The sequence below is a fragment of the Numida meleagris genome, chromosome 2 (genome assembly GCF_002078875.1).
Source record: "Numida meleagris isolate 19003 breed g44 Domestic line chromosome 2, NumMel1.0, whole genome shotgun sequence".
In the NCBI taxonomy this organism is placed as follows: domain Eukaryota; kingdom Metazoa; phylum Chordata; class Aves; order Galliformes; family Numididae; genus Numida; species Numida meleagris.
Genome location: NC_034410.1, coordinates 19,490,921 through 19,517,246, shown reverse-complemented (window position 1 = coordinate 19,517,246; position 26,326 = coordinate 19,490,921). Strand labels below are relative to the sequence as shown.

Below are 26,326 nucleotides of genomic sequence, written 5' to 3'. Positions count from 1 at the left end.
GCTGGGAACGTTTTAGAACTAAACAGGCAGTTGTGACTCAGCTTCTCCTACTAAGAGTTTCCTGATAGCCACAAAGACGTGTTTTTTTATTTAAACCTAAAATGTCTCAGAGGAGTGGAAAACTTGTGTGCTGCTGTTTGAGGCACAGACCGTTCCTTTTCTGCAGCCTTGCAGGTAGCATTCAGATTAGTCACACTCCCTCTCCAGAGGGGTTTATATTTGCTCTGAGCTCGATCGATATTCTATGGATGAAGCAAGTGAAGCACATGAATAAGAATGTCAAACTGTTGTTAATGTGCCATTTCTTTTCTTCCAGCTACTAACATTCCCAGAAAAGGTTTTCTTTTTAAGTGCTCCAGGAAAGTGGTCAGTTGAGTCATTTCTTATAATGAACATACAGAACTCATGTTGCCAATCTTTTATTAATTGTTTGCAAATAAATCAGAAATTGCTTGAGCTTATGCCCAAGTATTTGTTGAATAACACCTGAAAAAAAGACTCTCTGGTCTTTGCAAACATCTGAACTTTACACCTGTACTATTCTGACTGACCTGCATATGATAGCAGAAACTTCTGCATCAGAGCCAAAATGTAATACCAGAAATCTCTGGCCAGGTGGCAAGAAGTCTATACATTATGTTTCTGTTCTTACATGGATAAGAATTAGTTCTGTTGTGCTTTTGTTTTTGGAACTATAGATGCTAGGTGATTTTAACAAAATACAGAAACACTTAGGGATTGAATTTTTTTAAAGTGTATTTAAAATTTGATACCTGCTTTATTCAATGTCTTCCCTGTTTCATTAGTTTCATTTCTTTGACTTGACCGAAGATATAACCAACAATGGAAATATAAACTAACATCACATATTATTTGTGTATTATATATGGCTTCCCTGCCTTTAGATGCTTATATTAAGCTTCGAAATCTGACTTGGCTAATAGCTCAAATTATCAGATAAGTTATCTAACAAATGACATTACTTTGAATGGTGTTCAGGCCAAATATATATGCGTATGGATAAGCATATGCACATACATTTACACGCATATATAAATATAAATGTATATATGTAAGGATTTTGCATTTAAGAGCTTATTCCATCATTGGCATCACCAGTAAATGAAGACAAACTTTCTCCCACTACTTATATCTGTCTGCAAACATCAGATTACACATGGCTTCTATTCAAATAAATGGAGTTTTTGCTGTATATGGTAACAAAGGAATAAACAAGTTGGTGCTTGGGGATAAACAAAAATGAGAGGGCAGAACCTCCAAATTTTTGCATAACTTCAGATCTCAGTGAAACATACTTAAAAGTTTTTCACAGCACAGAAATGCATGATCTTACTGTGTCCGGACAGCTACATGGACAGCTGCACTGCAGAAAATTTTCTTGCAGCTGAACTGCATATGGCATACGCTCAGTTTATGCAGTTTTCCTTGTGGTCATTTTAAAAAATTCTGCCTCGCAGTTAAACTTTAAAAAAGTGTGTGAGGGGGAATATTTTAGCAGTGTAAAGGTCTTGGAATTCCCTAGAAAAATTCTTGAAACAGCTACCTAACCTGGTAGTTAGTTGCTAGGACATCGGGTAACAAATAGAAAGCTCAGGAAACATATTTGCTGTTTTTGCTTTCCTCTGGCTAAAATCTTAGCAGTCGTTGAACATTGTGCAAGAGATAATTTATAGATGGCTTTCCATATTACTGCCTGTTTGGTTAGCAGATGGTGTTCATTAACCAAAGAAGAATCCCAATTCTCATAAATAATTATAGCTGAATACAGAAGTAGTAATCTGTGGAAACTTCTGTTATTCACAAAGTTTTCTGATTTATTCATGGCTATATTTTAGGCACACTCTAGAACAGACCCTCCCATAAAGCTTAAAGTGAATTGGCACTGTTCCTGTAAAATCAGTTATGGAAATGAAAGGTTTCAGGGTTGTTCCATTTGCTGTGCTCATACTGAAGTGTTTCAGTAAATGTTAACTGACTCTAGCTGCAAGGAGCATTTAGTATGCACATTTGTCTGCTCTACACTAATATTTGCATGAGGTAAAACTTGGATTTGATTCTGAAACCTTTTGCTCTCTTGAGTAGATTTATTTTACAGAATATTACCCAGTGGAGCAGGTGGGATTTTTTTTTTTTTTTTTTTTTTTTTTTTTTTTTTTTTTTTTTTTTTTTTGTGGAGGTTTATGCAAGTGAGTAAAAATTCAAGTGAGAAAATGTTTTGGTTTGTTTTCTTCTTTCTAATTTGTTAATTATTTATATAGTTTTCACTATTATCTTTTTTTTTTATCACTTTCCTGAGTTCTGATACTTTCTTCTACATGTTCCAATTTGAGATCAGCAAGATATTGGATAAAGAAAAACCCTGGAGACCCAGAGACTTAAGGACACTTTTAGGCATTTAAACAGGAGCTTGGAATCTCCCAAGATGCTGAATGGCCACAGTTTCTGTAGAAGCTGCCAGTGTTCAGTGTTCCAAAAAAAAGTCCATTTTCTAGCTTTCAGACACCGATTGAACAGCTTAGCGACATGCATTTAGAAAAAAGAGTGGCTTTTATTTTTATATATTAGTTGGAGGGGGAGGGGTCAGCTTGCTGAAGAAACAAAAATTAATTCATCATAATGTCTCATAGAGAATATGTCAATGTTTTTAATAGCCAGACTGCAATACAAAAAGCCAACTGAACACAGTACACCTACAATTCAAAGCAACTGTTCAAGTCATGGTAAGATCAGATCCTGTGAATCTCAGATCAAATGTGATAAAAAAGACACTGAAAAGGAACAGCCATTTCTGAAAACTGAACTGTTGCAGATTTGTCCAAGGCTGTACAAGGAATCAAAAACAGAGTGAGAACTCAGGCTTAGGAAATCTGGGCCTCGGCTCCCTGATCGATCGGCAGTGCAATATTCTCTCCAGCAATCCTAATGGATGTCTGGCAAGTATCTGTGGAGAATGGCTTCTGCATCTTAATCTAATATCTGTTTCTGTTATGCTTCCCTGAAGAGCTTGCAAACTATTTCACAATTTGCCTGCATATATACTGAAAAACAGTCTTTAGTTATTGTATGCTTTTTAATAGTTTTCATCTTCCAAAAATATGGACCCAGTGTAACAAAAACTGCTCTCCTCATGAACCAAGTGGGCCTTCTCCATACCCTGTCCATCAGTCATGGCTCCCCAGGGAAATCCAATGGAAAGAAGATGATGGCAGAGGAAAAGAGCAATACTTTAGAGCTACATTATTCATCTCTCAGCAGTGTGCTCTGCTTCTTTTTTAGAGGGGGAATTAATGTGCCACAGAAAACAGAATAGCAGACACAAATTTTGACTATACCGAGAAGAGCAAATTAAATTTATAAGCCTTACTGACAATGAAGCAGCCTAATAAGCAAGCTTCCAATGAAACACACATATATATAAACCACTCTCCCACACATACATTGCTTAATAAGGTAAGTGACGGGTCTAGGAAATATGTGTCTTCTCAGATAGTGACAGTTGTCACTGGTGTAATTTTGCACTCAGAGACCTTTGCCCTTTTGGCCTCCTGAACTTTTTTAAGGAAAGCAATTCAACTGGTATGCCATCTTTGCTACGTCCAAACTGCTACCAAGAGTTTGTTCTTTCACAAAGGGCCAGCATATGTCCTCAAATATTCTTGCCTATATTAAGCTTCCTAACAAACAACAGAAGTGGAATGAGCACCTTGCAGATTCAAGCTTTTCTCTGGTAAATGCAGCTTAATCACTGAAAGGCATTTGGATGAACAGTGTTAGAACAAAAAACACTTTTATTTCTTTGCATTATAGCTTTGTATGCAAGTTAAAATGATACAAGACACTTCAAAGCATAAATAACAGCATTCCCACAAGATCAGTTCTCTCTTTGAGAAAGCCTACAGACTAGGTTTCCTTCAGCAGCCCAAGTCAGCAACTGAAAAGATGCAAACTTTTCAATTCAAAACACTTCAAATTTGTGCCATGTATGTCAGCAGGGGCTCCTCATGCCAGGTCTTGATGTAATCTTTCAGCTTTTTGAGATCACTTCATAACTTCTAGCAAAGCTACCAGATGGAGTATCTGAAGCGAACTGTATAAAACCCATGGTGGCAAACCCAACTGCTGCTCTGTTTGATCACGAAAGCACGTGGATGTCATTGATGTATGTCTCATAGATGCTTCACAGCTGCCAGTTAAGGAGCACATGAACAGTCCAAGAAATAGCTCACAGGAGCTTGAACTCTAGAGCGTACATGTGTCACTTGAGCAGAAATAAAGCTCTCCTCTCTGCAAATATATATAGCCTTCTTATTGTCAGGTGAGATGTTAGCTGACCATGCTTAGCTTCTCTTAGGAATTTGTCCTCAAAGGAGGAACCTGAATGCTTCTCTGTGAAATTCCCAGCTGAAAGGCAGCATCTCCTGCTGAGTTCCCCTGTATTAAGGGACATTCTTTGTGGAGGATTTTGTGCATTTAAAAGATTTTCAGAAAGGAGAAGTGAACATAGCACCCAGACAGCAACATATCTAATTTTATCCAACCCATGGCAGCAGCATATACTCTGACAACACAGCCATCAAGGGTAAGAGGGCTACCCATATTTGTGCATGTCACCAATCTAGAAAACAAGGAAGTGCCTGAAACATACAGAAAGATGACTGTGGTCATCTGTGGAGGAACTTGCACTCATATTACAGGCTATCAGGAGTCACAGCTGTGACGTTCAGAGCCAGCAGTGACATTCCCTAGGAGCCAGCCCTATCTGATCCCACACATCCTGCTCTGCTGCTCAGGCACAGCCCCACATTTGCAGCCTGGGCCCTGCAGAGCTTGCGGTTTCGTGTCCTGTAGCTCGGGGAGGGGCAGTGCTGGCTGACAGAGAAGTGAATGTGTCAGTGCAGAAAGGGAATGCAGGGGGTGGGAGAGTCCGGGAAATGACTGTGTGGGGGAGGTGGAAGGAAAGCAAAAGAGTGCTTACCACGCAGACAGATTTTGGAAAGCTCTGAGAGCTTTAGAAAAGCAAGTTAACCCAGAACCACGGCTACTGTATGGAGCTGATGTCATCTGGCTCTGTGCATAAAAGCCCCCACTTTTTCTTCTTTTGTGTAGTCCGGGATGACATCAGCTCGAAGCACAAGAACGTACCTTTGTGCAGCAGCACTTCCCCTGCTGGCTCCTGCCACACATCTCACTCCTCCTGCTTAGGGCACTCCTTTGCCCAGAAATGCTCCCTGACCCCCACTGAATGCCAAACAGCACCGTCTAGTCAGAGAGTGCTCTGGGAGCCCGGGAGCGCCTGCGCTCCATAGCAGCACAGAGGAGATCCTATTCAAGCAATGTATAGCATGCCCTACACCTCAGCAACCCACAGTGGGGCCTCTGCAACCGATTTCAGCTGCTTTACAATGCTGTCAAAGTTGAATAGTGTGAACTGATTAGACAGACAGGGTAATTGTGGCTATTTAATTATTTTAGAGGTTGGATCCTCTTTGATGGGATATACAATGGCATATGATTTAATCTTGTTACAGTCCAATATTGCTGTTTAATAAGCAGAGTGAAAAAATAACATCTGTAGCCTAATTTACAAAGAAATTACAAACATAGTTTGCAGTTGTACGATCATTAACAGATTGGTTTATAATTAGCATGCATATGTGCTATTTAACAAGGCCTGTGACACTCCTTGTGACATGCAAACACAAGAGAAAAAAAAAACATTCAAAGCACATCCTGGCCAATGTTATTTCATGCAGAGAAAGGAGGGGAGCGGAGTGAAGGGAGGGCTGGAAGTGAACACCCTGATCAAAAAAACAGCACCAGTAAAGAAAACCAGAGAGAAGTCTGCACAGGAAGAACAAGTCTACAGAAATCAAGCAGACAGAGTTGAATGTTTCCCATTAGAAAGCCGAAGTAGCCCTTTAGTAGTATGCATCTCCTTTTCAGCACTACACTTCTGCAGATGCTCCTCATCCCTGTGCCTTTTCCTGCAGATGCAAGGTATTCTGCTAAAAGCCTGTGATCACGTGAAAGGTGTGCATGTGCAGAAACATTCACTGGAAAAGTACTTGAGCAATTATAAGGAAATGCAATGTTTTCAATGCTGTAACAGGTTATTTCTACTTAGCTGGCAGTGGAGAGGCATAAGCTGGGACTCTCCAGGGTGTGGAAGAAAACATACTTGTGCAGAGGAAGCCTAATTAACTTACCGTTAATATGCCACAGCATCTGGAACCCACTTCTAGCTTGCAGTCCATCAGAATAAAAATCCACATGAAGACTGGTGCCTGTGGTGCTCCCTGCCAGAGGAAGAGACTGTCCACAGAAAGTGCCTATCAGGTTGGACTGTACATCAGGCCCATCATAGAGCTGAAATGAAACAAAGAATACCCAGTGAGTAAAAAGTGGCTCCCCAGTTCTTAGTGTACAGGATGGCAAAGAAAGTAATGAAGCTTCTAATATTGGCCACCCTTACATAGCAATATGAACTTCAGGCAGAGTGATTTGAATGCAACTGTGACCCAAGGTAACCACAATCTGTCTTAAAACCTGGCTGCACAGTGAGCAAAGTATGAAGGTTTTCCTGTTTATGTTTTAGTATGTATTGGGGTTGCTGGGGAAGAACAAAAAGAGCAAATGGCAAGGAACTGAAATAGAAAAAAAAAAAAAAAAAAGGAGGATGTCCTGGGTCTGATTTGACCATGCATCTAACATGCTCAGTGCCTCTAAACCCTTTAGTGATAACTCATATTATGTCTTTATCTCTTTAATGTGCTCAGATGATTTCCCCAGGAAATGATGGAGTATACCAAGGAGTTGGCATCACTAGAGCCTCCTGGAGCAGTGATGAAAAACTGAAAACAAAAAGTAAAGTGAATCCTCAAAAACCACAAAGTAAAGTTTACGTGGTTTGCTTATTGTGCCCTGATCTTATGCTAGTGTCCTGCTTTGGAGGAGAAGTGGACTGAATCATGATTTCTGAACTTTTGTACCTAGAAACACTGTATGTTTTATCTGCAAGTGATATTCTCTGGGACAGCATTTTGACAATCAGGATGTTGGCTGATATAGCCAGCCTAAAAATCTTTCTGTTGCCCAAACACAGATGAGAATCCCTCCATCCCACTCTTAAAACATTAACAAATATATATTCCTGTATTAACATCATTTAAATCTTGAAAGCCGAAGTTAGTCATACCTCACACCTAAACAAAACGTTTTGATAGAATGAGAGTTGGTGCTCAGAGCCTCATCAGTTGTCTCCAAATGGTTTTAAAGGCTCTTTCCTATCACAGTGTTGTGACTCTTTTCATGTTCAGTAAATCACACTGAATATGCATCTTTGTTCTTCACCAAATATTGTAATGCTCAATGTCATTGTTCAGGGAGCAAGATATGTAAAGTTTACAAACCTAGTAGAAATTAGACATAACTAAATTGCATTTGACTTACGATATCAGGTTGCCAGTTGTTGTCTGCTGCAGGTTGCTTAACAAGAATTAGTAATGTTACAATGATTCTGATAGTTTAGAATAACAGAAACCCTCATGCTTTCTTATCACTTTGTCACAGTTCATCTGATCTTCTGTCTCACAGAAGAACATATCTTCCTAACGCAATCCAGCAAATTACTGACACAGAAACCATGTCTGAACATTCTCATTGTGAATTTTTGGCATGTTTCCTTTAAGAATTTCAACAAAAAAATTTCTCTGTTCTGAAGCCATCACCATAAAATTCTCCCCATGCAAAGAATCAAACCTCTGAACACAAGAAAGACAACCAAAGTTTATTTATCTTTGTTCTCTGTTATTCAGATCTCTTTTCCAAATACCTCTAGTACCACTAACAACACTCCTACACTGAATACTGATAGTATGGGAGTATGATATTACAGTGAATACTGATTAACCATGCTAGCTACTAATTTTGCACGTTTTCTAGCACTCACACATGGTGATCAGTAATGAAGCCCTCAGCTTTTCTGTTCACAATGCTGGGCTCACAGAATGGTCAGAAACCTTATTGCTGACTTCAGACATAGTTGGGAGCCAGAAATCTACTCAAGTAGTTTAAAATCCTCGAGCTGACAGTCGAGTTTGGAAATCTTTTTTTAACAAAAAATAAATTGGTTGTAGTTCAGCCAGAAGCTAGGGGCAAACTGCTGGAATAATTCTATGGTAATATTCCGTGGCTTATTTTACGGCTGGTGAACGTGAATTTTTTTCACTTTCAATCTTCTAGTGCCATGAAATGCCCAGAGCATGAGAAATGTATTGGAACTTGAGATCTGTCACTTGGTGAAATCAGAAAAGCTTTAAAGCTTCTACTTGTAGACTGATTGCTGGTAGTTCTCACAAAGCCTTGACCAGACATATTTGAGATCTGCTGGTAGTTCTCACAAAGCCTTGACCAGACATATTTGAGATCAGATACAAAATTGTCATAAAGATTAGATGTTAAAAAGTTGCATCCATCTGTATTCTTCCCAAATGCAAAGCCTGACAAACACATGAGCTGTCTCACACTCACCATTACAGTTATGACCTTCTTCCAAGCCAGGCTGAGAGCTTTGCACGTTCTTTTATGGCTTAAGTTCAGCAAAATGAAATATAGTCAGATCCAATTAGCTTTTTAATAGTACTGTTTCCTTCGACAGTCTTGTGGTATAGACTACTCATATTTCTGTGGCTTCAAGCCATAGAAATCTTACACCAGAAAAACATGAATGGGGAAGAATGAATCAATGTGAAGATTATGAATCTGAGCTCCAAATGAGAAGCAAAAAGATACATATGCAATGATCAGCCGTTAGCATCAGTGATTCCAACTTAAAAAAAAACAAACAAAAAACTGATAAAGAGCTATGGACTAAGTCATACCCAGAAACTTTCAAATCAAAACAAAAAATACAAAAAATGAGCTTTACGAGCCTCCTGTAACTTTGATTCGTCAAGGGACTGTTATTTTTATCTAAGACAGAGAACGTCACATTTCTATGTAATTTCCTCTGAAAACAGCCAGTGTTTTTTCAAGATACAAATAATGGTTTCTATGGCAATCCCTTCACACAGCGCTGCCCCATGGCTCTGGTTTCAGCATGGCGTTTCACAGGAAATATGAGCCTGCCCAGCTGTAACTCATTGAGAGGGGCAGAGCCACCACTGCTAGAATTACAGCGCTTTTTTCAAGCTGTCTTTCACTTATAAATGAAGGGAACAGCTGCATAGTTTCACAAAGCATTTTGAACTTCTAAAACCACATTTTACTCTCACAGAAATATGGGCAAGTGAAACCAAAGCTGAACACAGATCTCATGAGCCATGACTTCTCTCCGCATCTCGGAGGTAGTGTTTCTCATGCTAGGGCCTACCTTGTCAGCTGTGCCACCCTGAACTTCTGCAAGTTGAGGACAAGTTCTTCCTCACGCAACACGAGGCCCAGCACTCCCTCGATCTCAGGATGGTTTGTTGGCCCCTCCAGTAGCACGCTGACTCCAGGAACTGGGCTCCCTCCCAGCCACTCACTGGGAAGAACTTGCTTGCTCCCTTTCTGTGTAGATATCTGTTTCATAATTTATTTCTTCAGACCATTCGACTCCATCATAAAATCCAAGAGCTTCACAATGATTTTGGCAGTTTATACAGCAAGTAAAATTTGCGAACAATTGCAGCACAGTTTAACATCCTTAGCATGGCAAAATATGAAAGCTTCCCTTCCCCTGCTCCCTTCGTTCAAACAGCTGCTCAGCAGCACCAGAGAGCTACATCCCATCTCCAGCACCAGGTCTAAGCAGTACTGAGGTACCTTGAGATGAGTCATAAGGCATAGGCTCAATAATTGCTGCGGGAGGCTCCTTATCAGGCTGCGCAGGAGCTAGCGTATAGGCTGACTCTGAGTGTGCAGGGGAGGTACTAGCTCCCTAAGGGCTGAAAGCCGTGGGACTGCCCTGCAGCAAGGTGGCAGCTGAAAGCCATTTGCTGCACACTGGAGTCAAGCCGCAACAGCAGCTAGCCTGGGCTGCAGGAAGGGCTCAGCTTGGGTAGCTCCCAGCGGAGGCTCTGTGCTCTCCAGTGGATTACGGCTTTCTGATTTTTAGCCTGGAAGCATGTCTTCGACACCAGCAATGATGATCTGAAGGCTAACGCTGCTTATCTCTCTTTGGAGGAGCAAAACAAAGCAGCATGATGTGTGTCAAAGGAGCTCACTGCCAGAATTGGAGTAAGGGTAAGAGTAAACAAATGGAAGGAAAGAAACTTTGAAGATATCCCATTTGGGCATTCTCAAAGAGGAGACATTCTGCTAGCCAAATGCCTTGTCATGCTTATTTCCTCTTGCAAAGTGAGACTGGCAGGAACCTTCATAGCAGGTCATGGGGCTCTATCTACTCAGCACTCCTAGCAGGATGCTGGCTTTTCTTAGGGCAAAACTTTAATGTTGTTTTGGATAATTTTATTTCTGTGAAAAGGGCTATTTTTGCATCAGAAAAATTATTATAAAGGAAAGCTTCCAGCCTAATCTGCGCTAGTAAAAAGCTACATAGTACATTCATTAAGCACAAGTCATAGTCTTGATCCTGAGATGATGGGCTCATCAAAGGCAAGCTTTCAGTTTCATATGAGGGGATAAGCCGTCCTATTAATACCATCAGTTCTCATTTTGATTGTCAATAATTCTATTATATATTGTCAGTATTACTATTTCCAGATATCTTTAATTTGTTGTATAATTATGAATAATTGCATCAGTTACTCTCTCAGTCGGAGTCTCGGTACACATTGTTTGTAGTCTTAAAAGCTTTTGTACAAGGATCAGCTGCAACAGGTTCGGAGCGGACTGTGGAGTTCAGGAAAGGATCTTGCATCTTAGATCAGACCAGCATGACTATGAGTGTCCCACTGATCGCAGGGACACCCAGAGACATCGTCAAGGAGTTGTTCTGACACAAACTAACATCTCTTTCCTCTCAGAAGTAGGAAACTTGACTTGGGATTTTTTCAATTGATGTAAATATTACAGGCAGTGATTATAGGTTGCAGTTCTTCCTAAATGGGTAAGTTTTTGGGAAGGAAGTTGTGATGACATCACAACAAATACGTTTCCAGAAAATGAAACAATGCAAAAAACAGACAACATAATCATCATCCAGAAAGAGATCAGCACTAATTGTTAAAGCAAGAATCAACATGGATAAAAATAATCAATTTCCAAGCAGCACACTTCCTTTGAGAAGAAACAGAGTACAAGCTTGAGAACCTACAGGCCTGTCAGCCAGAGAAAAGAGGGAAACTAAAGCTACAAGATGTGGCACATTGCTCTAGCTTAGCACCACAGGAACAGTTTTCACAGAAACAAAGGCAGCTTATGACTTCCAGTGATGTAATGTGTGGAGCCCTCTTATTTCTGCACAAACAGGAGAATGACAAAAGGCTGTGCTCGCATTTGCGTATGTGTTCGCAATTACCAGTAGAAAAAAACTCTTCCTAAGATCTCTTTCTAAATAATGTTTTAATATGACTATTTAAGTATGTTTATACCCTGAATGACCCTTGATAAAACTCCTTGCTCAACCACTGTAGGCAACTTCCTTGCCTCTGAGCAGACACCCTTCTTTCACTAATCAGCTCTTTTCTTCCATAGTATAATAGTGTTTGAAATTGTGCTTCAGTGGACATAATAAGCACACCAGTTAATCACTTTGGGATTGAACTAACACATGAAAACACGTAATGTCTAGTTTTATGATAGTAAAAGTTATCTGAGTCTGTTTTGTCTCGTAACCGGAGCCTGAAGTACGCAGAGCCCTTTGAAAATTTCAGACAAGGTTAAATTCCACATCTGACTGTAGTGACGTTTTTGAAAGAAATTGTCACCTCTTACACTACTGTTTTCTACATCTTTAAAGGAAACAACAATTTCTAACCACAGACAAATCCACTCATTTCCATCTTTTTAAGAAAGACTTATTTCTGCAAATGTTATAAAACTAACAACTATCTTCAACAAGGCCTTAAGTTTCTTATAAGAATGGAAGAAACATAGGGTGTATCTTGGGATGAAATTGTAAAATTGTTCTAGATACAGGAGAAGGAAGCAACTGCAATTTGAGAAAGGAATGATTAGGAGGCACCCAGCTGGTCGGTCAAACCCAAGACCTGCACTCTAGACTTCATTTGTTCAGCATGATATTTCAAATCCTAAAGCCTGTGCTAGGAGAGCACCTCATCCCTACTGCCATGCTGGCTGGAGAGGCTCCAGTCACCCTGCAGCGGGGCAGTCCTGGAGACTCACTGAGCACACGGGATGGAGCAGGATGAGCCAAAACATGGCAGTGCCTTGCTGCCCCTGGGCTGCTCGGGATCAGTGCCCATGTTGCAATGGCACCACACACTCCTAGTCACAAGGCTATGTCTATTTTGGTACTACATCTGCTTTCCTCAGTGCCTTGGAAGAAGTCAGGGAGGTTCCCCTGTAGTGAGAAGTCACGCATAGTGGAGGGAGCAGGACTGCTTCCGAGCTTGGGACATTGAAAGCCCAGGCGGGTCTGAGAAGTATGATCCTCACATGCTTTCCTAACCCACATGAACCAAACTACTAGCGCAAGCAGCAGCACCACCACACTGACACAGCCAGAGGCAGAGATCCTCTCTGGGAATCCCCATTTGAGAAAATTTGCATCATATGTAACTATGGCAGTGGAGAAGAGTTAAAAATGAAGATGCAGAAAAAGGGAAATTCTCCTTCCCATTGTGCTTCCAGGAAAACAAAACTGCCTGCTTATGGGAACAGCAGGAAAGGGAGGGAGAAGTCCTTCCCCCAAGTCTGGTAGGTTTTTCTCTTGCTTGTTGAGTGTTTCCCATTATGAGGCAAAGCTTTAAACAAGCCAGGTGGGGTTTCTTCTGTCATCATGTCACTTCGTACTGCGATGCCTGTGCTCAGTGGAATAAGCCCCTTCACTGCACAGATAGCCTTACACACCAGTATGGCTTTGTAGCAAAATTTGGAGGATAAGGGTTGAACTGAAGAGAGAAGAATCCAGCAGCAGTAAGATGAGCCCCAGATGCCGTTTGCCCAGCAAAGGGCATCAGCTACATGTGCTAGCATTTCACAGTCACTCCATCATACAGCACTTCTTCCTGAAGGTACAAGGCCATGTCACATTGCTCTGAGCTGGCAGGGCGTGGAAAGCAGAGCCTATGAATCTGACTCATTTTGTGAGGCCCAGAGCAGGGTTTCTGCTCCTTCCTGTGCCACTCATGCTTCTTGTCATCTGAGGCTTCTGCAGGCATCATGGAACCCTTTCACCACTGATAAATTAGCAGTCCTGATGTGTTGGGTTGCTGTTTCCCGCCCCCCCCCCCCCCTTCTTCTCCTCAGTAACCTTTCAAGCAGTTAAGCCAAACAGTACTTGAATTCTGGCAATGCAGGCAAATAGGAAAACAGAAAAATATTCCTCAGCCCTGAGCCAGTCTTATACACGGCAAGCAGCTTTTTGGCCCAGCATTCTCTGTCTCATGACTGTCCAGTGATAATCAGTGCAAGTGCTAGGATTTCCTTGTGCACCAGTGGTGAGCCCTGCCACAGAGACCTAAGGAGAACTGTCACTTTCATCCTTGTTATCTTGCACTGAAGAATGTTTTGTGGAGGCCCCCAGACCCCTGAAGGAACTCACAAAAGGGCTGGCCTGCTGCCAGCTTGCATGGTTATGCATTAATGCATATCACTGCTGGCTGGCCAGCGGGCTGTAATTTGATGTCTGCGTGCAGAGCCTGGATGGGTATATTTAATATATCATCTGCTTCCCCACGGTGATGTACTACTGGTGACATTTTGTAAATCAATGCATGGCCATAAGCAAAGCCATTCTCTCTGCTTGGAGAAGACCTGCAGCACTTCGAAAAGACACAGTCATAAATAAAATGTAATAATGTTCATCTCCTAATATTAAATATAAAGCATATTTACTAATCACAAGTACAAAAGAGAGCAAAACTAGATACAGAGTAAGCATTTTTTTTCCCCTCTATGAGAAGTTAATAAAAAAAGAGGATGACCAGCTGAACACAAGCAACAGTTATCTAATACATTATTCCCAGATGGAGAAAAAGGATGTTATGGCACATCCTTGGAATGCTGCTGCAATTTAAAGAAGGAAAAAGACCAAGGACATATCCTGTTGCCACCAGAAGGAAATGAAATAGTTCTCAGGAGCAGATGCCATGTTAATTATTGTACTCATTTGATAATATCTAAATATAAAGGATGCAATGATATTTTAATCACCCAAGCCTAATCACTCCAGACTGGTTAAGTTGACTAGCAGTAAGCATGCAGGGAAGCACTTAATTCCAAAGAGGAATAATGTCCTGCCCTGCACCAGAAGAAAGGCCACTACGGTTATCAGGCAGACAGTTACCCCATAAGACATCTTTTTGCACTGACCCAATAATAATTCCTTTGGGTTAATGGTAATACCATCCTCATCACTATACCAATGTGCTGCACAAGCCAAAGAGCTAAGAATTAGACAGCTCTGAAACTTGTCTTGCTGCACAACATTTTACTGTTTGCTTATCAGGCTGGTGGCACCTTACAAAAGAATGGGCAAAGTTTTCCCTGTGCTTATAAAAGCAGATGCTTAACAGACTGGACTTCCAGGGAAGGCTTTACTTTGTGAGCAGAAGAACTTGGAGGGAAGTTGTCACTGATGGACAAAAATATTAGTGGTTTTGTAATAATATTTTTCTTGAGTAAGAAGGGAGTGAATTCCAATCCTACTACAAAACTCTGATCTTCAGGCAGTAACATTACAATCTTCTTATTTATAAAATAGCTTTGCTTCTTTGGAGATTATGTTCTGTCATACTAAATAAGAAGGTACTTCATCATTAAAGATGGAGGGGCTAAATGTATGCTTGTTCAGATAATAACCTGGTGAGTGTAGAGGGAGGAATGATATTTCTGTGTCATTGTCTGTAATATCTCATTGGCTTCAGCTTTATGACTCGTCTAGAAAGACTAATGTTAGGTTATTAAGCCAAGCCACAGCATGCAATATTAATTTAAAGAGCATCCAATCTAATTACAGTTAGTCTAGCATCACAAGGAAATAGTCTGCTATTCAAGATGCCTCGTATCTTATCATTGCCACTTCTGCAAAAGTCTTTATCACAAGCAGTTCATCTTCTATTCTTGAAATTTCACTGTAAGGCTCTCTGCAAAATGTTAGGCATCCTGTGATCATTACCAGCCATGAGCCAACATCCTCTGACAGGCCATGATACGCAGCCCACTGTTGGTTGTTGAGAAAGTGCTAGAAGCTGCGATGACAAAAATCTGCAGTTTAGCTTCCCTCCTCAATTTCTGGCCCCTAAGCACAAGGGCAGAAAATTGTCACCAAGTTGGAAGGACAGGGCTTGCTCCTTCCTACTCAGCACAGGCATAAATCCATATGTGTGCTGCAACCGTGGCGATGCAGGCCTGGCCCAGGCCTAACCAAGGCTCCCTGCCAAGAAGAAATGCTGCTCACCATGAGTAATGCTGGCCAGCAGCTGCTAACGGCAGGCTGACTCACAAGAAGCATCCCATGATCAAAGGTGAAAGGGAAATAGGTAATGCAACACATGGCTGATTTCTCATTGCACAGCTCTGACTGCATTTCAGTCTGGGATACCAGACATCTTTAGGACATCCATCTTGTTCTTCACCTCTTATCTGAAACCATTATTTGCTCTATGTGATAACATCTCTTTGGTAACTACCAGCCACTAGGAATATCTGTATCACGGAACTTTTGGTTTTGTCATTATTCTACATATTTTAATTTCTGACTCATACGTGGACTAAGCCAGGGAGCAAACAGCAAATGAATGTCTCCTATGTGCATCAGAGTGAATAAGTCACGAGGCAAAATGCTCTTCTCTTAATATTACATGTGGGTTTGGGTCAGAAGCTTAAGCCACAACTAAACACAAAACTGAAGAACAAGCCCTTTTCCAGTGTGGAGAATGGGACCAACCTACAATATGTGTGCCGGAAGAACCAGGAATGCAGAATTCCCTTCCAAGCACCATAATTTTCACCTTCAGAACTCAGAAAGGTTTAAAAAAAATGGAGTTCTAGCTTAAGACACTAATGATGCCATAAAAATATGTCCATATGCATTAAATCTTTTCCTCCTACTGACTTAAAAGCAGGTTTGCTCTTTGTTTTGTTTTGCAACTGCCATTCCTTGGTTGTACTCTGCTCAGGCAGGCCAGCTTTCTGCCATAACACCTCTATAGCATTTCATCTTGTCTTCCTGTATCACTCATTTCTTTCCCTTAATTCCTCTACCACCACATCCAATCCAACAGCTTGCCCTTGTCCTTCCCATCACCAGCCTCCTAGCAAGTATTAGCAAATATTGTCACTGCTAGCTGCCACGGATCACCAAGTTGTTACTGTTGGGGCAGTAACAGAGCTAAGAAACAAGTAGGGGGTTGCTACCTACTGCAAAGGGCTGGGGTGGAAGCGGGGCTGGGAAAAGAGGTACCTAAAAGCCCTGATGGAAGGAGAGCACCTGATCACCACTCAGTTCTGTGAGTGGAGCAATATGGAAGCTGCCTGAGCAGAAGCTTCTAATTTCCTCCAAGTAAAGGGAGAAGGGCTCTGGCACATGGTTCATGCACCACCCCGCTTGGACTGCAGGGAACAGGATTATGCCTGTTTTCCCAGTGTTACAGTCAGAGCATCAGAGCTTTCCCCTCTTAGGCCTCTTTGCAATAAACATATTTCAAAACTAGCACGTGGTAGGAAAAGTAATTTTATCTCAGCCAAGCAGCTATAAGATTAGTGGGAGGTTTTGATTAACCATTTTTCTAATTTGCAGTGGAGTCACATTCCATATGGATTTCAGACAGAGAAGTCCTAAATATCTGCAGACTGCTGAGAAAATCAGCTGCACGCTTATTCCAGATGATTCCCCCCTTTCCCCTACACCGCAGAACACTCCACAGCCCTGCCAATACACTCCCCTTTTGCAACACAGGGTGAGAACAAATAGTATTCAGTCCCCTGGCTGGTTCAACCTTGTTCTCCTTTTTTAACACTATGGCACATATTTGTCCAGCATGCAAGAACCAAATGAGAACATTTTTCCAAGTAGTATTTCTTAATGACATTTGGAGAAGATCTTCTGCAAATAATGTGACATGAATTGCAAATGCCTTCTTAACACTCTTCCATGACTGTTTTTCCCTTGCATTTTCCTCTTTTTACCTCTTTCAGTCAGTATTTTCTTTGATGGGAAGCAATAAAGAATTGTTAGAACAAAGAATACAAGTACTTTTCTGCTCTCCTCCTCCTCCCTCCCTCTGATGTGTTTTATTTCTGTTCTTTTAAGTGATTTGGATCAGGTCCTTGCCTCTGGCACTATTCCTCCAGCCTTGACTTACATCTAAAGTAGCATCTTCTGGCAAGTCTCTTGTTCTTCACTGGCTGGCTACTGTGCGCAGGGCTCCTGCCTTTCATGGATCAAGGGCTTAGGCATCTGGAGACAAGCAGTGCCCTCTCCATTCGGCTCCACTTTTTCATTTTCGCTCACAACAAATGAGCTAGGGTTTAAGCAACTTCTGGTAGCTCTCAATACAGTGCTTCCTTGTTTATTTTCTTTGCATGTCTATTACTTCTTTCAGTGCCTGGCCAAAACCAGAATAAATCTGGAAGAACACCGCTTTTTTTTTCCCAGTTTGTTACTGATTTTTGAGCTGTGAAAGCTGGCATAAGGAGGTACAGGGAGCAAGGGAAGAAGTCTAGAGGGAGTACATTAGCCCAACACCAGGGCTGTTGCTTGACTTTCTGCCACGCCCCAGTGTACTAAATATCTCCATGAATGTGGGCACTGTTCCTTTTCCCGTCCTTAACTTTAAGTGGCCTTCTCTAACGCATCTCTACATTTCAATTCCTCTTGTGCAAAACCTAAGTAGAGCACAGGGATTGTGTGCTGGCATCCTGTACAAGTGTAGGATCTGCATAATAGATTACTTCAACAAACACCAAAATTGTAAGCAGATTATAACCCTCAGTATAGCAGTGATAATGACTACACTCTATTTCTTGTGTACAAACGACAATACTTAAAGAAATATCTTTTCAGCTGTCCTAGAAATTTTTTTTTTGAGGAAATGAAAATAAAAAGTATACTTGGCTTTAGTTTGACTGGATTGTTTCAGTTAGCTAAAAATCTTTTTTTTTTTTGTAAGTTCAATTCCTTTCAGTTCCTTTAACACTAACCCTCAAAAGACAAATATAAACAAGAGATAAAGAAACTCCCTTTTAAAAATTGTAGAAATAAAACATTTTAAAAATTCTGAACATTCCCCACTACTTTTCAGATAAAACCAAGAAAAAAAAAATCATCGGTCCCGTTGTCTTTTTGTCATCAATTTACTCATCTCAGAATTTCTTCAACTTTTTCAGAAGAAACTGGAGTCATGTCATCATACTTCAGCCATACAAAATGGTGTACCCCATCTAAGGTGGTAGTATCTAGACACTCCGTAGCAAATTTAGGCACCTGCACAGTGAAGCATCCTCCCTATGCCAACATCTGTCTTAAGGCAGGATGAATGAATCTCTGGCAGTGCTTACCTCCCTGCTCAGACAAAATAGGGAGAAACCATTTGGACTAAACAATCGGCTTTTATCGCCTACATTTCAATAGGATTTACCCCAATCTTCTGCATCACCATTGTTTTTCTTTACTGTTCTTGTTTCTAGAATCCCAGTACATACCTTCAAGTAGTCACGGTCACAGTTAGATCCATCTTCCACGTCAAAGGCTGTGAAGCTATAGTTGAGTGTATTCCCCATTGTGGTTTGAATAGTCCAGCTGCAGTGCTCCTTCAATGGGTAATTATTTGGATAATTTAAACTTTCCAATACGCCATAGCTTTGGTTAACCGTGAGCACTTCATGGCAAACTGAAAAAAAAAATGTGATAAGTTATATTTGTGCAGTGCTTTTAAACTCAGTATCCTAAAACAAACAAACAACTAATTGGAATTACTGATACCATTACAATGTGAGAAATATTTTTATTCACAGATTAGAGAGAAGAAAACAGACAAAAACAGTTGTGACCTATTGAAAGACATACTATATCTGGTGTGAAAAAAATCCAGACTTTCCAAGCTTGAATCTTGCAGCTCTTTTATGGTTTTCTTTTCTGATGCTTGCAGACTCATCCATCTGTTTTGCATTGTAGTAAAGATTTTTTTTTTGCCCATTTTCTTAAGTTTTGAATGCATAGCCATTCCCAAAACATGCTTTCATTTTTTTCTTTTTAAACTTACAATAAAAATTTGCCCCATCATTTTGAAACTGTTTTGAGGAATGGTGCTCAACAAAGTTTGCCTGATGGATTAAAGTGGTTTATTTCAGCAAACTAGAAAAAAATAAGAATCCTGTTGCTAAAACAACAAATGGAAACAATAGTGCTTATATTGGATTTCCAAGCTCCAGAAATTGGAAGTGGGTGTGAAAGTCTTTAAAAAGGAACCATGATTTTGATTTCAAGTCATACAACAGTATCCTAACAGAAGAACTGGTCGTACGCCTGTAATAATGAGAGCTTTCCTTGAGAGGCAAAAAAAAGGAAAAATGAACTAAGCTAGACAAGAAGTGAAATGACAGCTATGGCACTAGGTCAGTAAGCCTTGTTTTCTCATATCCAACTTTCACTAAAGACAGAAAATGTCAATACAGGTGATTCGTCATCTGGAGACCGCATATGGTGTGCACTGGAAGCAGACCAGAGTGATGCACAGACAAGACATGGGCAGGAGGCACGGAGCAGGATAGGCTGCTTGCCTTGCACAGCAAATCTACAGTGTTTGAACAACAGAAATAACTAAGATTCACTTGCAAGAATCTTCTATTTTCTGTCAAAAGAAATAATACACCTACCTCCTGCACATTTTTCTGTTTCTTTCCAAGTGATTTACAGAGAAGTAAGGTCTGTGTTTTTAAGAGTTCAAAATGCCCAGAATACAGCTGAGAGTCAGGGTCAGGCCTGGTAGAACAGGCTTTTCTGCAAAGCTACACTGAGGCATATAACTATTTGAAAGGACAGGATGAAAAGCATGAAATGGATTTTGAAGAACGTAAGATAAGCAAAAGCTGCTACCCCCTGCCATTGGGATTTTATTAGAAACGTATCAGACACAAAGGTGCCTTTGTATGTTAATTTGATACAAAGTTTTCCTTTGCAATGTTTTCCAAATCATCATTGCCTTTCTTTCATGTACACATCTGGCATCTTTCTGTCATGTACACATCTATGCATCTGGCATAAAAGCATCCTTATTTTACACCATTACTTCCTACGTAATTTTTGCTTTTGGGCAAGCTATTGAAAGCTTTCTCTGGTGCATGTGCATCTTCAGGAATTAAATATGAATGTAACGTGTGGATCACACACATGATAGCTCAAGTTCTACATCTGAATACATTGGAAGTGCTCTTTCTGTTTAATTATTTATATAGGGAGAAAGAACCCTTCTCTAATACGTCATCTTGATATTGCAGTCTGAAAATTACAGGGTAGATTAATCTGTGATATCTTTAAGGACTTAGGAAGACAACATTCCTTCACCCTTCTAATTATTATATGTGTCACGTGATGAACAGCTATGGGGCTTTTTTTGTAACACATTTACTATTGCCCAAATATAGGGCAACAATGTCTAAAAATCTACAGCAATCTCTAGCAGTTGGGCATGGCATATTTAGAGTACCCGAAGATGTCTGTAACTCAGTTTGTGTGAGGAGAAATTCCCAATCTTCCAAAGCATATCTAACTATATAATCTATAACGTATAATGGGGAAATGAAATACTAAGAAAATATCCATAGTTATGACTGAAAACAGAAGAACTTGAATTCCTCATGTATCTCCCTGTATTTTTTGTTTTGTTTTGCCAAATGTTATTATTCCAATGTTTCTGGGGTAGAACTATTTTGTAGAAGAGCGTATATAAGAAAAGTGTGACCTTTACCATGGAATATAAAAAATGAAATTCTTTGAAGTGTTCCCTGTCACCTAAATCATCCTAAGCACCCTCAATGATCCCTGAGGACTAAAGGTAACTCCCTTATCCTTTGCCATCCTAATTCACAGTAGCCCAAAGGGCAGAGAAGCCTACTCTATCTGCCTTCTCAGTTGAAAAAGAACTGAGTGAACAGGTGAACAAGAACTGTCCAATCTACACTGTTAGGGACATTCAAAACTAGCTATTCTGAGTGGCTCTGGAGCAGAAAGTGCCATTGGTGCAAGTAATAGAAGAAAGCTGGTGAGGTGACCCTGCTGCTATGATATTCTCTCTATGATGGGTAGATGGGCAGTTAATTTTTAGTTTTCTGTGTTCTGTGGCTGGAGCAGACTAAACAATCTGGGTCAATAATAGGCTCTATGCTTTGCTCTCTGATCATAAATAAGCGAGATCTTGGGCTGCAAGACAATGTTTCAGAGAAAAGAAACACGTTCTTTTCATCGTCTTTTGCTTACTTACCCTGTTTGTATTTAGCTAAAAAACCTCCACCATGCACACTGTTATCTGTCCTTAGTTTTATGTACACACTGTCTCCACTTGAATGGATGAGTTGTGGTATCTGATTCCCACAAAATTTACCAAGCTGTTTAGCATTGCTGCTGTTGCCATCATATACCTTCATGGGAAAAGAAAAAAGAAGAGAGAAAGGGGTATAAAATTCAGAATTCAATGGAAAAGCATGTTAGTTCTCCCATAAAATATAATTGTGAACATTCTGCTGTTTGTTACAGAATCTGAGAAACTAGAACTGTTTCAACTTCGACAGCACAGTGCTAACTATTGAATTCTTATAAAGCTGATAGCACTACAAATCCAAGTAATTTCTCCTGCCAAATGTCTGCTTGGGGAATGGTTTCTAGGTACACAAGAGGTTAAATATTATTTTTCCTCAGAAGAAGCCTGACAGGCATTTCAAAAGCAAACAAATCAGTGCAAAAACAGGAAGCCAGTAATCAAATACTGGTGAGTTTGAAGGGGCTCACTCATCGAGAGGGTAAGAGTGTTCTCCATTTCAATTCTAATAAAAATAATCCAATAATGATAATTCAAATAATCTATGTAACAATTTGAATATGGAATTTTAGATTAAAAATAGAGTTATTGAAACTGTTACGTTTTATGTAGTTTACTAGGAAGGACCAAGTACTCAGTAATCTAAAATGCAGTTAATTTAATAGATATAGACATTCTCATTTTAGTGGGCTATCTGGACACAAATGCTTTTTTTACCCTCGTACACCTACAGAGACACCACTACCTATTCTGGGCCTGTTCACATGTGAACATTTGAAAAACAAGGCCGTGTGTTTTTTCTTGCCCTCACATCCATCATATTTAGCTGCCTCCTGTAGAGCAAAGGGTCATAGTATACATACTGCAAGGTAATCAAAGTTGCAGTTTGGGTGATACTCTAGATGGAACTGTTCAAACTGGATTTCAAATGGGGTTCCTCGGCTTCCTCTGAGCAACCAGTAACACTCTGAACTGTGATAATATGGCATAGGGTAGTTGGGAGACATGAAGATACCAGAAGCTGTCGTCAAAGTCCCACCACAACCTGAAAATGGCAAAGAAACCAAACCAACATTTAACATCAAAAGCAGCAGAGAATTAGACATGACATGTGAGATTCACACTACAGACTTTTTTTCACACACCGTAAACATCTTAAGTGATAAACTAAAATCTGCATTAAGTTATTAAAGGTGTTGAAAGTGGAAAATAGTCCAAAGCACCTAGAAATATTAACCATCTAATGTGAAGACTGCTCCTGTTTGATAATTACTTTTCAAACAAAAACCTCTCTGTTACATTCTTTCTTAAACATTACTTAAACACAAGTGAAAGCTGGTGCTACCTAAGATCTAGGGAATAGTATGTTCTTCCCTTCAAAGGAAAACAAAGCCCATAGATTAAGAAAATTATATTCTTGATCAGAACAAGAATATAACTGAATGTATGTTATGTAACTAGCAGAGACATTACACAAGGATGAAAGGTAGAAAAGATGTGCAAAAAAGAACTGAAATTAAGAAGATAAACAATGAGACATGTAAAATGGCTTTACACTTGATATACTCTGTACCTGCTGATGTACCATCCCATTCTGCTGAAAACCCCTTTCTTGTGCCAAATATGTCACTTACAAACTTCATCCACAGCTTGTTACCATGAGATATTATAACTGGAGGCAGCCCTGTACCACAGTATTTTCCAAGAGAAGGAGAAGTTTCATAGCCACCATCTCTAGAATGACAGAGAAGAAAAGCCTTGTGACAATGAGAGAAAGCATAAGAAACACTAACAAGGCAAGCATCTGGGAATTCTTTCAGGTCTGGGAAAGACTAATCCTGGTTCTTCATCTTCCATGGAAAAACAGCTACCAACTACCGCTGCCTGTGTTAAGAGGTCCTACCACAAGAACCTGCTTGTTCGGTATGTCCAGTGTATCCACTCAGTAGTGGATACATTGATGGGCTCAAATATTTCAATTGTATTCAATGCTGCTGAAATATTGCTTTAACTAAAGGTAAACTTCTAATCTGAAGGAAAAACAGTATTCTCATTTCTCACTCTCTAGCCCAGTACAAAAGCAGATGAGATTACTTCTTTTAAAAAATGATGTTTATTTGCCACTGCACAAATGGAAATCCATCTCTCAGGACTCATATGATGCTTATTTTGAAAGATGCAGTCACAATTGTTTCTACAGCTGATTAATTCCATCTGGTCTTTCACTGAAGTACTGTTTTCAGTGATATTTTATTATACTGAAATCAGGATGCCCATCCTACATTCTGTTGTCCTGCACATATCTCATGGAAATAAAAAAGATGGTAGCAATATGCTTATCAATAGCATTATAATCTTAGCATCAAGATTATATAATTTCATATTAAGCAATATTACAAATATCCTTGTAGGTCATTAGAACAATAAGAAGTATATTTATACTTATATAATGGTGTTATCTTGGTATGTTTTTTAAATAGACAGTAATACTTACAAGATTTATCTTGGCTTTTGGGATAAATCTCTACTTAGATCTTGCCACTCTCAAAGGCCTGATTTCTTGTCAGCCTCCCAGATTAAACAGCTTGCTGCCCTCTCAGGTTGCTAGCAGTTAAGAACTGTGCCAGAATCTCCCCTGGCTTGCATCTATGCCCCTGCAGCTGTGATCAGATGAATATTTTCTTACTTAACTGAATGCAGTTTGTTACAGGACATATCAGGACAAGAAACTTGAGTGGCACCTCAACTAAGAGTAATCTAGCTGTCTCATTTAATGATGTCAGGTTTGATAAAACATCTTGTGGAAATCCAGTTATGACAGCAGCAATATGCTGAGCTACACTTGGTGACGTTCTGGGCATATACGAAAGCCTGATTGATGCTGCTGAGCTCTTCATGGTCACGTTAGAGTTAGTTCTGCACAATACATGAATCTTTTCTGTTTTTGAGAAGAAAAATTGAGAAAGAGAACCACCATAAATCAGGTCTACCCAAAATTAAGATTGTAACTGTTTAAGTTAGATTAAGTTTAGACTCATATTGTTAAAAGAAAAGAATGAAACTCTTAGAATATATTGAAAAATTCATTCAGTTTTTCATAACTTTCTCTACCAGTACATTATGTACATTCTTATGTACATCTGGAACCACCTAACTAATTCAGCAGGAATTCAGAATCTTAGTCCAACCAATTCTGCAATTCCAGAAAGCAGATTTTTTGTTTTGCTCCAAAAAAATAGAAGAACTTACAGGGAAAAATCCATACAGAATATCTGGCATAATGTGCAGAATTAGTTTAATCATGGTGCTGAGATCATGAAAACTCATGGCACACACCGTGTGAACAATTAGAAGACTTAGGAGGAGAAAAACAGTTGCACTGGCACTTCAAAGTGCAAATCCCATACAGCAACTTACCATTGGTGCAGCTGTGTTGTAAGCATGCACCTAGCCTTCCTGCAAGTATTACTTTATCCTGTTCAGTCTTCTAAAATTTGAAAAGAATCACCATGCCAGCATCCTAAGTTTAACGGTGATACCAAATATAGCCAAATATCACAGATCACACACGTTCCTACTGCTGCATCACAGAAAGATGCCCTTTAAAGACTATAAACATAAAACAGAAAATCTTACAAAAAAGGCAACAAAACCCTTTATTTATGCTCTAAGGGACACAACACACACAGTGTACAACAATACAGTGCACACACACTACTTGTTCTGAGAACTAGGATTTACTAGGTAGGAAAACTGTCAGTTGAGCAGCACAGGGAGAGGAGTAGCATTTAAAGTTCTCCGATAAGTCTTTTTTCCACTTTGACAGCACAGGCATGCAGTTAAAACTATAGTTTCCAAACATGCTTACATGGATTTGTATAACCTTTGTGGCCATCAGTAATAAGAACAACAGAAATAAGTCAGCTTGCCTGATTTCTATATAATCATCTGTACAGCGTAAATTCCCTTCCAAAGAGAAGTTAGTGAAGCGCAGCACAATCTGTCTGTTTACTCCCACTGTGATGGTGTAGATGCACTCCATCTGGACAGGGTAGTTATTTGGATAGTTCGGAGATGTTAGCACACCAGTTTCGGTATTGTAGTGGTGTGAGCACACTTTAAAAAGAACAGAAACAAGTATAAATTTGTTATCTGTGCTAAATTAACAGGAAATATCTATTTCCAGCATATAGATAGAGGAACAAACATCCTCTCCATTATAATTCATCTTAAATACATCATAGTGTTGAATGTTATCACTATAAACTCAAAACAGAATTCAGATTTTCCATGGAATTTCTTATATTTGATTTTTTACGAGAACACTGGGCCTGTTACAGGTAGGCAATGCCAGAGTTGTTCCAGCTGGCTAAGTTAGCTTTGACCTAAAACCCAGGTAGGCAGAAAAGGAAACTGAACACAGTCTCTAGCTACAGGGAAATGCTATGTTCTCAGGCATCCCACATGATCAGATTTGGGAGATGAGGCTTTTATATCTTAATTTCCTCCCCCATTTTCAGAGTGATAAGGGACAACCTGTTTGAAAATAATATAATCCTTAGATCACGAGGACAAAGGAGTTATACTTAAAGCCTAAACCAGTTACATCAATTCTCCTGTAACTGTTGGAGAAACATCTTGGTATTATAAGGTGGGAAAGAGGAAAACAGAACGTACCAATACTGAGCCAGAATCTGAGCAAT

At 39.9% G+C, this 26,326-nt stretch overlaps 1 protein-coding gene across 1 annotated transcript in view; it reads right to left on the bottom strand.

Annotated features, from left to right (window-relative positions):
- CUBN (cubilin) overlaps positions 1 to 26,326 on the bottom strand; it is a 148,417-nt gene that overhangs the window by 81,599 nt on the left and 40,492 nt on the right. Inside the window, exons 25-30 of the mRNA XM_021385370.1 lie at positions 25,553 to 25,739; positions 23,197 to 23,357; positions 22,487 to 22,668; positions 21,570 to 21,726; positions 18,793 to 18,980; positions 6,228 to 6,387 (exon numbers count right to left, since the gene is read on the bottom strand). Coding sequence (XP_021241045.1) covers positions 6,228 to 6,387; positions 18,793 to 18,980; positions 21,570 to 21,726; positions 22,487 to 22,668; positions 23,197 to 23,357; positions 25,553 to 25,739 — 1,035 coding nt within the window. The remainder of the gene's footprint in view (positions 1 to 6,227; positions 6,388 to 18,792; positions 18,981 to 21,569; positions 21,727 to 22,486; positions 22,669 to 23,196; positions 23,358 to 25,552; positions 25,740 to 26,326) is intronic.